General features: G+C 43.2%; 1 protein-coding gene across 3 annotated transcripts in view; it reads left to right on the top strand.

The window, feature by feature from the left end:
- The window catches only part of PTCH1 (patched 1), a 58,692-nt gene that overhangs the window by 3,524 nt on the left and 37,267 nt on the right, over positions 1-17,901 (top strand). For all 3 annotated transcript variants that reach the window (XM_060101575.1, XM_060101576.1, XM_060101577.1), the window contains exons 3-4: positions 16,004-16,193; positions 17,825-17,894. In XM_060101575.1, the coding sequence (XP_059957558.1) occupies positions 16,004-16,193; positions 17,825-17,894 (260 nt within the window). The remainder of the gene's footprint in view (positions 1-16,003; positions 16,194-17,824; positions 17,895-17,901) is intronic.

The following is a 17,901-nucleotide window of genomic DNA, read 5'->3' on the forward strand; positions in this document are numbered from 1 at the left end:
TTTACCTCACCTCAGCACCTCATTGTCATTGATAGATAACGAAGGGTTTTAATAAGCACCTGTGATGTCCTAGCAGCAAGTTTACTGAGCATCTATAATGGCCCTAGCACTGTCTAGGCACTGTAAGTGACACTAAAGATGTGAGACACTCCAAGTGCACAAATTCATGCACTTAAAACTACTAGAGTTGAATGTCAGACTTGCACTAAATTTGAGCTCACAACTGCAGTAAGCCATGAAAGTTAAATGGAAAAAGGAAAAAGCTTCCATGGAGGTGGTGAGGCAAATTAGAGCGGCCTAGAGAGTGGAGGAGGGAGAGAGTTGTAGGCAGGAGCTCAGAAATGGGGTCAAACAAAGGCCCAAGCTTGAGTGGACAGCCGGCAGTGGGAGACCCCCAGTGTGGCGGGGATAGGGTGCAGTGGCTCCATTGGGCCCTGGGCAGCAGGTTGGGCCCTGGACCGCAGGACTGCAGTTTGGAAGTGATGTGATTGGCTAGACTGTGGGGAGCTACCACAGGTTCTAAGACAGCAAGTGATGAGCAAAGGGGGCTCCCAGCTCTGTCCAAATGTTCACTTTCTGCTACTTGGGCCAACAGATTTGTTGGGTGTCATGATGATGACAAAAGACTATATCTTGTTGTTTTGAGCAAGACTTTTCAATAGATTGTTAATAAGTTTAAAGAGAATTAATGTAAAAAAAAAGAGAGAGCTAATGTAACTTATTTATGTAACATTTTATAAATATTTCTAGAATTAACTATGTTTTTGCATTACACAACTCATGTCAAGTCCTGGGAGGAGAAACATGCTTATTAGCTTTCTTACTTGGGCTCTAGCTTAGTGACAGAGTGTTGGGGAGTGACACACCTGAGATAAGACTCATTTTGCCTACTTTGGGCCTCTGAGCTATTTTCCTTCCCATTCTGTTTTGGCAGTTTCAGTGTGGCGCACTGGTTCTTTGGCCAAGTATTATTTACTCAATACTATCACTTGTTGAGCAACTACCCTTACCATTTATTATATATTATTACATGCCTTACCACTCAGTAAAGTAGCTATCTATTATTATCTTTATTTTTATAACCTGATAACCTATGTCACATTTTCAACTTGTAAGTGAATTATTGTCCCGTTTTACAAATGAGAAACTGGATCCTCTATGTTTCCATGTCCACTTTGCCTACTAGTGACTTAAGTAAACCTGATCTCCTGTTGCCTTGACCTTGATTTCTCATTCATTCATTCATTCACTGCATGCTAGATTCTTCCCCTGTAGAAGAAGCAACAGTTTCATAAATGCAAGTAAACCCAGCCAGGGAGGCCACCATACCATTTTATAATTTTAATTTAAATTCAAAGTAGAGGTAACAATGAGGAAGTCTTGTTCCTGACATAGTGGGCTTAGTGTTCATGTCAACAGCAAGTAGTGGAAGCATTTACTTTTCAGAGTAAGAATGCTCTGCTATCCTAGACTTTAGTAGAGTAGAATGAGAGGCAACGTGGAATTTAGGTTAATTGTGTACTTTAATGTCAGATAAATTCTTCGTCACTATCAGCAAAGAAGTCTGTTAGATGGTCTTAATAGGGACTGCAGATGTTCTGGACATAAACACGTGTGGTTGCTACACGAAATAAACCAAATGAATCGAGGTTGCATATTGCCTTAGTTAAAAGGCAACAGAAGAAAGGAAAGCATAAGAGATTTTAAGGGGAGAGAATGCTGAGGGACAGTTTGGAGAATGTTATTTCTCCTGTGGGTAAAAAATTGACATGCATATACACAAACACAAAGGCAACTGTGTCCATCTATACTCAGATACATTCAGAGGACTTCCACCCAGCGGACACACAGACAAGTGGCAGGATGGCAGGAGCACCTTCCAGGACAGCCCTGAGGGAGGGTGACTGAGTCAGGATCAGGACTGGAGAGGTGAGGGTGGTGGGGCATTCCAGGCCAAAGGAACAGCCTGGGCAAAGGCACAGAGGACAGGGGTGTGGCCTCTGGGAGAACTCCCAGTGCTTTCCATTGGTTGGGGCATCAGGTTTGATGTGGAAAGCCTTGAGGCTTGGAAGGTCCAGATGCATAGCAGGAAGGTCTCTGATGTGTGCAGGGTGTTTGGCTGAGGGGCCTGCCAGCTCTTCCTTTTAGCCATTCTTTGCCTGCCTCAAGATTTACACTGGTGTTTTTGGCCTCCAGCGCCCTCCCTGGTAGCAGAGTGTTTCTCATCCTTTCGGGCACAGAAGGGAAATGCCTTCTTTTTAACCTTGCCCATTTCTCTGTTGGCTTTTCATTTTTGCTTAGCACTTTTATGCTTCTGTCTCACTTAATATCTACCCCCGCCCCAGCCCTCTCTCAGACACAAGTTTGTTGTCATGATTCTTCAGTGACGGAACGTTCATTTATCTTTTTGAGGTTTTTGGTTTTTTTCTCAAAGCTCGCCCAGCCCCCAGCCTCCTTTACTGCAAAAAATAACAGCCTTGAAATGAATCCATATTGCCTTGTGTTTGGTTATTAACATCTCTGGAGGCCAGCATCAAGAGAGGACACAGATTGTGAATGATTGTTTTTTTAAGGGAAATGGAAAGTTTTTTTTTTTTAATGCTTGCTTGATGTTTCTAAGTGCTCTCGAGTTTGTAGCTAGAGTTTGTAGTTGCTAACATAAGCCTTCGGTGTTCTTGGCTGTTCTTGGCTCTAAGTCAGGCAGTTACAGGAGATAATTGAGCTTCACCATCCTTTTCAGTTTAGAGCAAGGTTTCTCACTATTGACATTTTGGGCTGGATAATTCTCTGTTGTGGGAGCTGTCCTGTGCATTGTAGGATGTTTAGTAGCATCCCTGGATTCTACCCACTAGATGCCAGTAGCACTCTCCCAGTTGTGACAACATGTTTCTAGTTATTGTCAAATGTGGCGGGGGGGCAGTGCAAAATTGCCCCAATGGAGAACCACTGGTTTAGATAATAGATTTCAATTGGAAGCCCCATGCTGTGCAGATGGAAGGGTTTTATTATGACAGAGTTGTGGCTGCTAAAGCATTGCTATAAATGCAAAAGTTTTATTTTCAGGATAACCCTCCCTCCCCATCCCGGTATTTACTGACCCAGGTAACTAACTTTTTTCATGCAAATAATTTAAATTTTTGATTATTCTTAGAATTACATTACATAGCAAATAAAAACATCATGAAGTTGAGAGAGAGTGGGTGGGGATAGGCATAGAAGAAAGGAGAAGTGTTATATTCGAATACTTTTTATTCCTTTTCCTTCAGGTAACTTAATTTTGCAGATAGACCTCGGTGCATTTCAAACACAGTAGGCTGAAGGTTTTTAGCATGAACGTGACTTTGTAAAAAGCGATTAAAAACACCACTGGACTTTGTTCATACTGCAATAACAGCTCCTTTCCGAAGCCCACGTAGCACATTGGCTCTTTGGTGGTCTAGTTCTCCAGATGTTCCTGTCACACACCTCTTTTCCCCAGGTGGTCTTATGCAGCAGAACCAAAGAGACAGAGAGGGACTGAGGCACGTCACCCAGACAGGCGGTGCCTGGGCTCTGCTCTTACTGCCCTTTCCAAGGTTATCACCCAGTTTCTGCTTTCTGGGGCTGTCAGTTTGGGGTTTTGAGCATTTCACAAGGGACAAAAAGAATGAAATGCAGAAGCTCCTTTCTGCTCCTGGGTCGCCTAGGCACTTTTTAAAATCAAGAATATGTTTTTTAGATAGGTATTGATTAGATTCTGATAGTGGACACATACATACAGGTGGAAGCAATTGTGGCATATCTTTCATATCTGGAGAAAAATGATAAAAAAAATTAATGCCCAACAATAATTGCTTTAAAAATAACAAATAGCCTCAGATGCCTTCTTCCCAGGGTAGTTGACCCTGTGAATCGTCGTATCTCTTTGCTGTCTGCCGACAAGTTTAGAAGTCAGGTTGGGTGATGGGGTGTTTCAGATACACAGAACGCTGCTTGGAGGCTCCAGAAGATGACAGTTTCCAGATGTATGAACCGCTGGATCGGTTTGTTTGGATTATGCGCCACAGCTGATGGCGAGATTAACGCAGGCTGGACAAGCTATGGGAGATTTGTCTGGTTTCCACAATGCCATGTTTATATTTCACTGGGATTTCTCCTTCAAAGTTGACCTCCCTGTGACCCCTGGAGCTCTGTCCACTCGGGCTGAGCTGTAACTTGTCTGCCCTCCTTCTCTTATTGGGGGGTCACAATTATGCAGTGGAAGGGGCCATTTATATGGCTCCCCCCACACACACACACTTTGTCCATGCCAGCAATCTGCCCAGATTTAGCCCCTGAGGAGTAGTCTATTCAACTGGTTGAGAGGAGGGGGATGTTTCATTTAAAAAAATTTTTTGGGGGCTTTTAAAACAAGTATGGAAATATTTAAAATTACTTGAAAGGAGACCAGATTTAATAGAAGCCACTTTGCAGAAATACAGTATTTTAACTTAGCACTGTTTTGACACTACTTTGAAAAAAAAAAAGTTGAGGGAATTCCTGCTATGTGAGACATCCCTAAATAATCGCCACACCTGTATGATTCTATTAGTATAATACTGTTATCTCCTTTGCTCCTCATCTGTTCCCAGGACCTTTTCTCCATTCTCCTTCCCTCCTCCCTCCTTCCTCACCTATATCCCTTTGCTCATCTCCCCTCCTCTCTTCTCTCCCTCTGCCTCCCACCCTTCCTTCTACCCACCTATGCCCAAATCATTTCCTTGCAGTGGATCTCTGGAGTTACTAGTGTGAAATCTGAAATGGTAGTAAATCTGGTTACTCACAAACTGACAGGAAGAAATTAGTAAATGTATTATTTCAAATCAGCTGTAGGAGATTCTAGATGCAGAGCTGCCATTTGCATCCTTGGGATTCATAGGTTGGTGAGGGTTTGTTTCAAGACCATGCTCTTTGGTGGGGTCTTATCAGCAGATGTGCTTCCCCTATTGAAGAGTCATGGCATTTTAATGAGCTTTTGAGGTAACTTTAGAATCCATTGACATGTGGATTGTGAAACAAGTCTCGGTCCCCTGTGCTTAATGTGCCATATGAAATGTGGAAGAATTGGGCCCCATAGCATTTCTGAGATGGTAAGTGAAACGTGCACCATGACATTCCAGCCCAGGTGTTCCACCTTCAGGCTTTCCCTGGGTGAAATCCACATCAAAACCAAAGGGAACATGGAGCTTAGATCGAGATGGAAGGGGACAGGTTTCCACATCCAAATTTTGGCAGATGCCACAGTATTAGATGGTCCATCCACATGAGAAATCTCAGTTGACATCCCAGAAAGCAGACAGCTTTGCTCATGAAGGCGTTTCTGGCAGTCCAGGAGGAAGGAAGCTCCTTGGGATCTCCTCAGTGGAAACCTCCCTTGACTACAGAGATATCATCAGGATCACCAAAATATAAACACTTTTATTACTCTTTGCTTCCAAACTCTGAATTTAGGTGCTTTATGGTAATACTTCTTAGATTTTTTTCCCTCTTAAACTGGATTTAGGATTGTTGTTTCCTTTACACTGCAATATCTCAGTTTTTCTACATATATCTTTAAGTTTGACAGAAGAAATAAGCCTTTCAAATCATTAGAATGCTGCCATTGAGAGACTGCTTGGCCATTGTGGAGATTTGGGGGAGTTGTATGTCCAGAAATATGCATCCTGTCCTCAGTTCCTTCAGGACTGTGACCATTTTGTTGTATTGGGGGTTTAGAGCATAGTTGGAAAAACAGCTGTCATGTGTTAAGGAAACTGTATTATTGGTGGGCAGTCCGGTACCTGCTAATGAGTGACAAGTTTGTTGTTGGAGAAGTTTATAATGTGGAGGCAGGGCCTTATTACCAATCCAGAAACCCAGGTGTGAGTTGGCCCAAATAATCCACACTGCCTGTGGGTCCCAAAACTGGCTATGAAGGCAAGGCTAGTGAGAAGCAAGTCTCCGTACCACAGCACAAGCTTTATTTATTATAGTTAAAATAAATGAAAAACAGTAGACTTCCCCAATTTATCAACCAAGATAGTCTTCAGTTATTGATGAAACATGTATGAAAGTAAGCAAAAGGAACTGGAAGTGGGCTTTGTTAAGTACACATGCATGATTTTTTCCCCTTAAATCATTGCTTAAGGGCTTCTGGCCCCTAGCTCAGGAATCCTGCCCAAAAATGCCAGATGTATTACACAGTCAAGTACTGCAATGTAAACACTGCTCTGTGCCATGAGGCAGGGTGGTCCATCTTCTGTTTAAGAAGAGCAGGAGATTGAGAGGGAATGAGAGGGGTAAGCCCTCTGCATTGAGCACAGCAGTGATCGTGTCATTTGTATTTTTGGCCGCATAGTCAAGATTTGAAACTACAAAAACCCAGTTGAATTAATACTTTGTACGGGCAAGGAAAAGCAACTTGAATTGGGATGCCAAAGAGAGCAAGATGTGGCTTGGATAATGTTGCTTCATTGGCTCAGATAAGTTTATAAAATGTAGAACAGAATGGTGGGGTGAGCTGATAGGAAGAAAGCTGTTGTCTTCATAGCGGCATCTTCAAGTTACTATGAGCATCACCCTTTTTATCAACTGTGAGTTAAATTGAAAGCTGAGTGAAGCAAGGCAAGGCGAGGCCAGCTTCTTTCACAGCCCCTTCCTGCTGGATGGGTACACCTTCTGTGTGTAAACCTGAGATTTATCACAAAGCTCCTCTGGTGTTTTGTAGCATTGGGGGGAGGGTAACCCAAGTTACTCTGCAAAATGAATGGCCTTCCAGTTTGCTTCCAGTTTCTAAATTTACATAAAGAATCTAATGATGATCATTTGGAGGTGAGAAAGTAACTAAGGACTTTGGGCCATCCCTCCAGTAGAATGTGTCTTATGTGCTGTGGAAATTGGAATGCCTAGACGTATCTGTACACCCAAATAATCAAATACTAAGCAGTCCTTACGATGATTAGATTCAGGGTTTTCAAAAATTAATAGGGAAGTATTTTGTGAGTTAGGAGGAAATGGGGTTTCAGTTTGGACTTGGGGAATTGTTAAAACAACCTGTAATAATATTATCTTGATTTTAGAAATCCATTCTATAGAATGATCTGAGAAAATTGCTTTAAGAAACATTGATGATAAAAACAGGAATTTTGAGGTTAAGGAAAATGTAGACATTTTTTTACTCTCTCTCCCTCCCTCCCTCCCTCCCCAACCACTTTTTTTCTTATTTTGAATTCTCCCATCTTCCCCACCCCTATTCCCTTGATTTCTTTTGCTCCTTTAGTGGAGAAGTCAGAAAACTTCACAAAATAGATGTAAATATCACAGTTTCTTTTTAAGTAGAAGCTTTCGAAAAGATAAAGTAACGAAATAATTTTCCCAGACTACCTAAGACATTATGTCTTTCCTCTTACCTGATTTTTTCCCCATGAGGTTCATACAGTGTTGTAATAAGTTAAAAAACGATACCATCATTTTTGTCACACATGATCCAGAAAAAAACTGCACATGTTTAATACCTTGCTTAATTGCAAACAAAGCTTGCAATTTGGGAGAATTGGGATTAGGGCTAAATATCTATTAACTGCTCTTTCTAGAGATTTGGGGAATAGGATGACCCTTTTTTTTTTCTTTTTTTTTTTTTTTTTTTTAAATAGGCTACAGTTTCACATGGCTCCCAAAAGAAATCTCTCTCCCTTTTTGTTTCCCACACCAATTGATTTATCATTTTGCTTGCAAGCAGATCCAGAATGTTAGGGCAAGAACACACTCACTTTTTTCTCGTAACTTTTTTGTTGCGGACCGAAACCAGTTGACTTGAATAAATTTTTCTGAGGCCTGAATGTAGCCAGCAACGTGGAAAAATCTTGCCATTCAGGGCCGTCTGAATGTACATTTCAGCCACACAGTAAGCTGCATTGGTAGGCACTGGACTGCTAAATACAACCATTTTTCGCAGCAGCGAGTTAGACAGGTGATTAGCATAATTAGCACCGAGCAGCTATACATATGGTAATGCTGAGTGTGTAAATGCCAGCTGCGGTGTAAAATTTATGTCAGGGGTCGGCAGGGCTGTGCGAAAGTATTGTGTTCCAGCTGCAGGTCAGGGCCGCCAAAGCTTACCTCCTTTTCTCTTGTTGGTGAATACGCCAAACAGAAGAGAAAGACAGAAATATAACAGATACGGCTTTGATGGAACAGCCCGGTTCTGTGCAAGAGGGACTATTCTATAAAACACACACACACACACACACACACACACACACTCACACACACTTGCAGAAATCCCATTACTTTCTCTACAAATTGTGTTTACTTCATGCAGGGTCCACATGAGTGGCGGCCAGGATGGGAGGTTGGGGTAGGTGAATGGGCCAAATGATTTCCTGGGAGGAAAACTTTCAGTTAGTGAATTTTTAAAAGGAGTTAAGAGTTGTGCCTCTGGTTTTCTCCCCATCCTCTTGTTCCCCCTGCCCCCCTCCCATTCCCTCCACTACTCCCGTCCATATTGTTTTCCTTCTAATTAAACAGGGGAATCCCCCTTAGGTGAGCTAGTGCAAGCATCTTTAGAAGATTGAGAATTGACCATTGTGGAGGTGTTAGTTCGCCTTGAACATAATAAGGTTCCAACAGTTTGACTCTCTTCCCAAACTGCTTGACTGGTTTTAGCAAAGGGCTAGAATAGAAGTTCCCTTGTGTCTTATGGCAGCTATGCTTACCATTCCACCTACCGCCACTCTCAGACCCATGAAATTCTTTATGGGTAAGAAAAGAACCCTGTAGGTTTCTGGTTTAAAAGGGAGACAGTCTTCAATCGTTCATGTCCTTCGAAATGCATCATGGGGGATTTTATTGCTATGAGGAGTTCATGCATTTTTGCTCCGGAAGCATTTTTTCTGCCACCCTCCCCCCACCCCCACTTTTCTTCGGTTGGTGACTATAGGAGTGGTGGTGGTGACAGAACATAGTTCACACCATGCTGACCTAGTGATGAAACTTCCTCACAGCACCAGGGGGTCCTCATGCATCAGCCCCTAATCCAGCTAATCCTGATGGCCACACAATCATGAAAGTGGCCCCAAGTGACCAGTGACATGCGTCTCCCCACACAGATGCAGAGGGAAGGGTCGGTGCGGGAGATAAATCGGGCCAGCATGGAGTTCCACAGGGGCCAGGGAGCCTGTATGCGAAGGTGGGGACTCACATTGTCTCCCCGCTCCCCAGGCCACTCAAGCAGGAGGCCAGTGAAAAGAGGCCCAGGCTGGATCATGGCAAGAAGACTGTTTAGAGCAGAGAGGTGATATCCGCCCCACAGAAGCTGGGAGAAGGGAACCGGGGTTGATGTCATGCAACAGCCTGACTACTAGATAGAGAGCCCACAGCCCTTGCAAGCATCTGGTCTTGTTGTTGTTGTTCAGTTGCTTTGTGTCCTTATGAAGACATTAGGAGGCCTTCACTAAGAACTTAGAACTTGATAACAGCATGCTGTCTTTGATCCCTGGGTTCTGCTTCCTGGTCCAGCATTGCCTCTGAGCAAGCATGCTGCTCTGTGTCAGACCCTCCTGGGCTTGCTCAGCTCCTGCTGAAGGACAGGACTGGGGTTTGCATCTGCTTGCCCGTAGCACTTGAGCAATTGGGTGCAATCACGGTAGGACCTGGGACAGTTCACAGCTGGGCAAGTATGCAGTTAGGGATAGAGCCGAGCTCTACGCTGCCACATTCTGCTGGAAGCCAGCAACATCCAACATCCTGGGGTCTGCAGGCTTGACTTCACTCAGCCTGTCATAGGTGGGGTTGACCCCAGCCCTGATTTGCCACAGCAGCAAGTGACCAGTGAAGAATGGGCCTCCTGACAGATGCAGTGTCATGTTGGGAGCTGGTGGCCCTGTGAGAAATACCGGGTTGGGGGAGCTGTGGCAGGCAGCAGGTCCAGTGTGGGCAGGGTGCTGGGCTGACCTGATCGTGTCCGACAGGGCAAGCTGGCGGATTCGGGGAACGCCGTTCAGAGGAAGCAGCCCGGGTGGGAACAGATGGTACCGCAAACAGCTGGTGCGGGGGCTAGTAGCAGGCGCATGCTCAGAGCCGCTACTGCCACTGCGCTTGGCCCTCCTCCCCCCTCACAGTCCCTGGGGAGGCGTCGCAGTGTGTCTGTCCTGCTCTTGTTTTTGCTGTCTTCATCGCGCTGGGCTCACTTCATGAAGACAGATTCTCTTTGGGCTATATGATTCTAGCATTTTCCCATGGCAACGCCCAAGGGCACAATCCCACCAGGAGAAAAACAGCCCAGAAGCTTAAGCAGCAGTTGGCTAGTCATGAATAAAAGAGATGGGTGGAAGAGTGACTAAAACTCACAGCCCAGGAGTTCTCAGCCAATTGCCCAAATTACTGAATCTTCATTTTTTTCAGTTTAGAAAATGAGCTGGTGCTAATAATTTTACAGTTACACCCTTTTAGAGATTTGCACTTTTTCATGCTCACAATAACTAATCACAAGATTGAAAGAAGGACCTGAAGCAACTAAAGGGGTGGGGGGGAAATCTGTCTAGAGGCTGTTAGATAATTCATGGGATTAATCAAATGCAAATGCCCCGCTTGCATATACACAGACCCCATTTTCCTAATTGGACTCTGAGTGGGTACTTTTCAGGCTGAAAGGGTCATTTGTTTTGACTGATTGACTTTTGAGGCTTTGGGGAGAATTAATATCTTATACAGATGACTGCCTGTTCCCAAGGCTCTGTATTGAGGCTGTTCATTCATTTATTCATCCGACACACTGAGTGTGCACCGAGGTGAGTGGGCAGCGGACAGTGCCTCCCTCAAAGGACTTGGAATTTATTGTGAAAAACACTTTGGTTGGTCCTTCAGAACATCTTTATGTGAATCACAATAAGCTTTTGCCAAAAGCTTTTTGCATGAATGCCACAGATGTTTATTAAGCTCTGTGTGAAAGGCCGTGCTGAGGAACAATCCAGCAGAACATCATGGGGACCGTCTGGTGTCTACCATGGATGGGAATGTCATTGGCCTGGGGGTATGGACCCCTGAGTGGAATGGTTTCCTACCTATGTTGGCCCCTCTTCACCTTAGAAAACTATACTTGGTTTGATTTGCAGAGGACAGGATCAGCAGAAGTGACGCTTTTTACCCTGCCTCTTTCAAAGAATTGGTTTAAGCCTCAGATTTCTGGAAAACAAAATGGCAGAATTTGTAGGTAAAGAGGCTTAGGACTGCTTGTTCCTTGTGTGCCCTCATTCTCTCTGCCCCCTCTAAGACAGGCACCTCTGAGGACCAGAGGGAAATGGGGCCTGTCTACTACTGCCCATGGGGCCCTATGGAAAAAAAAAAAAAAAACTATCTTTTCAGTGGTGGTGAAAAATCTGAGAGGCAACATTGTTGTCCTTTAAATAAAGATACCAGTTATTTGTCCTGTGCAATACTTTTGTGCATTCTGAAAACTCTTATCTGTGAGCTTACGGTAGTCCGGTATGTGTAATTTGGCGCTCCTGAACTCATAATCTCAGCTGGTGCACAGAAGCCCTGAGGCTTGCAGGACAGTTGGGCTCAGAGTTAAAGGTTGATTCCACCTCGCATCAGCTGGTAACCTTGGGCAAGTCACCCAAACTCTGCAGCTCTGTTTCCTGCTCTGTAAAATAAGGGTGATGATATATGCCCTGCAATAAACAAATAAATGAATGGATGCCTGCTCGGCACCTGGTTAAGGGTTTGGGAAATTTCATATAATTGTCAGTGCTCACACCATCCTATGAGGTTAGTAGTATCATTTTTGTTCCACTTTACAGAGAAGGTTACTGAGACTCAACTGTATCCCAAATTTCAGTGCCTCGGGTGGCAAGACTGAGACTCAGAACCCAGGTCTTCTGATATCTGTTCCCATTGCCTGTCCATTCCACCTTGCCCCATCTTGACTGGGGTTAGCAGTAAGCAAAATGTTTAAAAATAAGTAAATAATGAGTGTGAAGGGCTTTGCAAGTGGAAAGCACCACACACATATAAACGTTTATTTTGTGTCCGGGATCCTAAGTAACTGTTTTCCTGAGTGTTGTTCAGAAAGCTTGGTTGTTATTTTGTTGTTACAGCTGTTCAGTTTGGAAGAAGGAAAAAAATATCAGAGGACTTCAGAATATGATAGAGATGCGTAATATTTTTGCATTGAGTTTATTTTTAATACAGATGCCTGTCAAGTAGCTTTCGTATTTTTCTCTTTTTGTCACGTGAGAGTCTTTAATTATACATGTTTACTGCAGAAGGATTAAGAAATAGAGATAAACCCCAAAAAGTAAAGTGGGTAAATATTATTCATAAACCACTGCACAGTAATAACCACTGTTCACATGGCTGTATACCTACATCTATATCACAAATGCTGGATCTTACAGGTCATTCCGCTCAGTACTCAAAAATGACTGTGCAGTATTTCATAAATATGAGATTATTTTTAAATTAAAAAAGGACTTTGACCTTGATAATGGTAAAGAGAAGGGAGCAAACCATTTCCCCCAAACCACACCTGTAATTTCAGTACTTGAAAGGGCTTCCTGAGACCATAGCTTCACACTCCTGCATGGTAAGGAAGACAGCAAGATAAGGAACAGCTCCTCAGGGCCGTCACCCAGCTGTGATGTAGGATAGGCATTTGCTAGAGTCACAAAAGTCAGTGAATCTGTAAAACTGCCCTGTCCAAAAGGATTTCTGTTCCTGGTAGCTTGTTCTAGAGTGACTTGGGTGAATACTGATGTAGGACCATATGAATGCTGTGCAGTTTATGACACAGGTACACCTGAGAAGGAGCTAAGTCTACCAGTGCAACCAAGTGAATGACATGATTATGGTCTCACCAAGCTCCAGCCACTCTTGCCTTCTTTCTCTCCCTGTTGCAAGCCAAACCTGAGGACTTTGTGGTTGCTAGTTCCTCTGGCCAGAATGCTGTTTCCCCAGGTCTTCAGAGTCAACATAAGTATCTCTTCCTTTTAGGTCTTCCCTGGCAACTCCATTTGAAGTGGCCTTTCCCCTGCCCCACCACCCAGTAACTCACATGACATCGCCACCTTGATTTCCTCCATGCCAGTTGTCATGCCATGAAACTACCACATTGGTTTGCTTGTGTACTGCCTGTTTGCTTCACTGGCCAGCGAGCCTCTTGGAGCTGTCTAATCTACCACACACCCCAATACACAGCACATAGCATGAACCCCACAAATGCTTGCTGGCTGAATGAGTCATGTTACAACTATTTATCAAAGAAAGTGGATATCAACTAAACTTTTTAAAAAGTTACTGAATAGTTTTGCAGAAACATTCATATTTGTTTATAAAAGATGAAGTGTTAAGTAAAATATGGTCATGTAATATGGAAAAGTAAATCTAATTTAACAATACTCAAAAGTAGGATACAGCATATCTGGTTGTGGAAACTAGAATTCAGGGTCCTTCAACTCTAGTTGCTAAATCTACCAATGATAATAGTCTTGTCTTGGTTGAAAGTGGTTGTCATGTTAGCAAAATATTCATATTTATCACTAGTGTAAAGAGGTGGAAGAGCAAAAAGGTTTTCAATTCTAGAGATGTGAAAAATGTACCCCTTTATTAAAATATAGGTGTTTATTTAAATATACATCTTAAAAACTCAAAAAAGGTGACATTGTGGAATCCCTGAGGTACATTTTATGTCTTGTAGGAAATAGCATCATTTCTGAAACCCCCTGAGGGAAATTAATCGATCCATTATGAGATTGGTCTAGAAAAGTTTAGTTAGTTCTTAGCAGCATGAACCTTGCATTTGGTTTTTATTTCTGTGTGCACTCCTTTCCTGGGTCATTACCTTATTGGTTATAGTTGTAGGCAGCCGCTCTGCTGGGCAGGGGCGGGGTGGGCAGTGGGCCGCGGGGAGGTCTATGGTCCTGCTTTGGTGGTGGTTGTTTCTACCTCATGGCTGAATTCACCTGGCGTTACGACTTTGTAAGCAGCATGAGAAGTCACATGCTATGCCAGTGCTTAAGGAGGCAGGTACAGATGATTGATAGGCAAGGGGCATTGATGTCTGATAGCCAGAAAAAAAGGAGGGGTTGAGCTTTTCTTCAAAAAGGCTATTTGGAGCTCCTTGGTGTGCAACTCTGTAGCTTTTCAGGAGTGACCTCTGGACTAATAATTGGCTTTTGGGGGGGTGGTGCTCATACAGCTTTTCTATCTCTAGAGAATGTGGATTGAGTGTAATTCAGTTCACTAATTGGTTGACATAATACACAGTGATTCCTGCCAGAAGGAGCCAGACCCTGCCTGCAGGCAGCTTTTATGGAGCATCCTGAGAAGGCCTATGGCGTTATGTAAATGCATGCCCTGTTGCAAGTTGCTTCCTATTTTTTCCTATGGTCTTTAACTTCAAACTGATTACTGGGGCCTCAGCAGTTCACTGGGCTATTTGCCAAAGTTTTCTGCAGAATCTAAATAGTTTTTATAGCCAGTGATCATTTCTCTCTCTCTTCTCCTACACCTCCCTTCCCCCACCCCGCCCTCCCTCTTCCTCTTCTCTCTCCAACACACCACAGTATGTTCAGCCTCACCTCACAGAGTTCCACGGTGGCCTTGGCCATCTGCGTGAACCTGCACAGATGACTCTGCCAGTCTGCGAATCTGGACTAGTTTTCCTAATGAGGGCATTATTTGCTTTTTAGCTTGCTCCCTTGTTTATAAAATATGCCAAGAGAACTAAACAACCCGCTGTTCCCAGTACTTATTTACTTGCTCAAACCCAATGTTTATGTCCTTGAATACTAAACTTGAAGAAAAAGGATTTCTCCTCGTGGGAAAGCTAAGATGATCCCTGAGGGTTCTTTCTAAAAGATAGAGCTGAAGGCCTGCTTTTCAGTAAACATTCCGCTTACAGTGCCTTTTGGAACTGGAGTGTGTAGGGGTGAGGGTGCTCGAGGATTCTCTTCTGTTAGCTGTCCCTGCGGGCCTTCCCTCAAAGCCCTTACCATTTGCCGTGTTGAATCAAAGCAGCCTCTCCAGAGCTTCATTTCACAGCTCCCATCAGGGCCCTGTTGAGAAGTAAAACTCCTTTCCCTCCATATGCCCCAGACAGTGCAGCATCCTGAGCTTGGCGCGTCCTAAAACCCTAATTGAAATACAGCCTAGAACCCGAGGAAGAAGACAAAAAAGCAGTTTTTAGTAACAACATTACTCGTGCTTTGTTGTGCTGGCTTCTCTCATGCCCAGCTTTGGCCGCCTGCTGGAGAAGCTGGGGCAGGGGTTCAGAATCACCAGGGGAGCTTCCAGAACACAGGCAGCCCCGCCCCCAGGTGACTCAGAACCTGGCACTTGTGCTTTCTGGATGCTGACCAGGTGAATCTGAGAGAGCAGGTTCCAGGGCCTCCCAAGACAGCCATGGCTGATACATTTGGTTCTTCTCAAGTGGGATTTCCCCTTGTGCATCTGACATAAATCACATTATTTATCTTCTCCTGGCACATTTTGTGCTAAATACACATTTGCCACCTTTCCTTGTTTCTTTTTCCAACAAGAAGAAACATTTCCTTGTTACCTTTGCCAGATTATTTAGGAGAAGAGTGTAAATTGAAGCCATTTATCTTGAAATGTGCTGCAGGGGCACATTGTTTATACAAGTGAAAGAAATTGTAACAGGGGTATTTGGTCTGGTCTGCAAGGAAAAGTGTCTCAAGTTTTCCTTCCCCCTCCCCCTTTATACATATGGTGTGTTAGTTAGAAGGTGCACAAAGCACGCATGCATTAGGTTTGCGTGTGTGACAGGCAGGACCATTGTTAATAGGTTTAGTGAGTATTTTTTATATGTTTGTTATTGGTAGAGTTAACATTGCCAGTCATAATAAAGTGAATGTTACCCCTTAAACATCAGCCGTACATTTCTGTGACCAGAGTTCATTGATCGTGTACCCTGCTCCTCTTAGTGAGGTAACAATGTGAATTTGTGGGGATTTTGCTGTTCTAATTGAAACCTGTCCGTGTTTACCAGTTGGTGGGCGAGTAAGTCGTGAGTTAAATTACACTCGCCAGAAGATTGGAGAAGAGGCTATGTTTAATCCTCAACTCATGATTCAGACCCCCAAGGAAGACGGTGCTAATGTCCTGACCACGGAGGCACTCCGACAGCACCTGGACTCGGCGCTCCAGGCCAGCCGGGTCCATGTATATATGTATAACAGGTAAGGTGGTGGGGAGAGGCTGCTGGTTTAGACCCCTTTGTTTTAGCAAATAAAGTTGCCCTGGAAGTACAGCGGAAGTGTTAGTTCAAACAGTTTTCTCGTGAAATGATTTTTAAAATCTTGATTTGTCTCTGAAGTTTAGTAACATATGAACTACATTACTTTATAATGTATTTCCAGTGAGTATCTTGGCACTATACCCAAATGAGTATGGTCCTTCAAGCAGCCATTTGGATGGCTGTCCACCATTCTGAAGATGTTTCACTGCTTAACCTGTTTTTCGAACAGTTACACTTTGAATTGCCTTTAGTCACCTCACAAAGAATAAAAAAGAAAAAGAAGTTACTTCTCATTACTTTGTATTCATTACAGATGTTAGCGGTTGGTATGTGTCACCAAAAAATAGGGGGTTGAGCCACTGTGGTGAATTCCTGGGGACAGGTAGACAGAGTAAGGTGGATTCACACACCTTTACCAAATACTACCCTTTAGCTTTGTAGCTAATTTAGCAATGCTGTGGATGTAGTAAAAGCATAGGAAGAGTTGTGGAATGAAACCACCACAGCCTAAGTTAGGGAGAGGAAAGACAATACAGAGAAGTGTGTACAAAGCCAAACACAGGCAGTCCCTCCTACAGGTGCTCCAGTGTCAAGAAGGAGAGCCGACCAGCATTGCTCTGGGGTTCAAGAGAAAGGGGTCACCTTCAACAGCACTGATCGAAAAAGCTTAGCAAAAAGGTGGCATTTCAGCGGGGCACTGAGGGATGGATGGGAAGGTTCCACAAGGAAGAGGGCGAAGTCCAGAACATTCTTTTGGGTGACTAATAAAAGAGAGAAAAAGGAGACCAATGAAACAGAACAGTCTAGAAGGAGCTTTGTATTTTTTCTTTTCCTGGAGTTCCCATCCCCACCTTTTCCTAATTTTCTCTTTTTTCAAATTAGACTCATTTCCCTAATACACTTGGGAAGGCCTGGGCTTATATAGCACTCTTCTAGGGATAACAAAATGCTATAATAATAGATGATGGATAGTATAGGTAATTGTTGATCAGTATATTTGATATAATTTCTGTAGGGCAAGAATAGAAGAATGTAAAGTGGAAAACCAACCTACCTGGTAATGTTCTTTATAGCATTTGTGGTTAAGAGCAGGAAAGTTCATTTTGAACACTCTCTGTTAATAAGGACATGATTTACCAGTAAAAAAAAGTAATATTTTCCCGCCTCAATATATGTTAATACATTATAAACCGTACTAATTTAGTCCCCACCTATTTTGAATTTGTGATAATTCAACTCTGAATTATCTGCCCTGAAGTTGTTTAATGTATGTGGAAAAGCAGATTAATGGTGTAAACAAGATTATTGGGAGAACACTTAAGAAAACAAGACTTTTCAAGTACTTTGGGTAGCATTCATTTACATAAACACCCCACATGTTAATTACAGTTGAGTATTATCTATTCATTAAAGCAAGCTTGTTGAATCCATTTGGCAAAGCTCTGCTCATTTTGACAGATACTGAAAAGTGATCAAAATTGCAGTTCTCTCTGTACGTTCTGTAGTTCTGATTTTGTACACATTTCCTTTATTACTATAAGAAACTTTTGTCTCTGCTTTTTATTTTAATAGGCAATGGAAATTGGAACATTTGTGTTATAAATCTGGAGAACTTATCACAGAAACAGGTTACATGGATCAGGTATATT

The sequence above is a fragment of the Mesoplodon densirostris genome, chromosome 6 (genome assembly GCF_025265405.1).
Source record: "Mesoplodon densirostris isolate mMesDen1 chromosome 6, mMesDen1 primary haplotype, whole genome shotgun sequence".
NCBI classification, from domain to species: domain Eukaryota; kingdom Metazoa; phylum Chordata; class Mammalia; order Artiodactyla; family Ziphiidae; genus Mesoplodon; species Mesoplodon densirostris.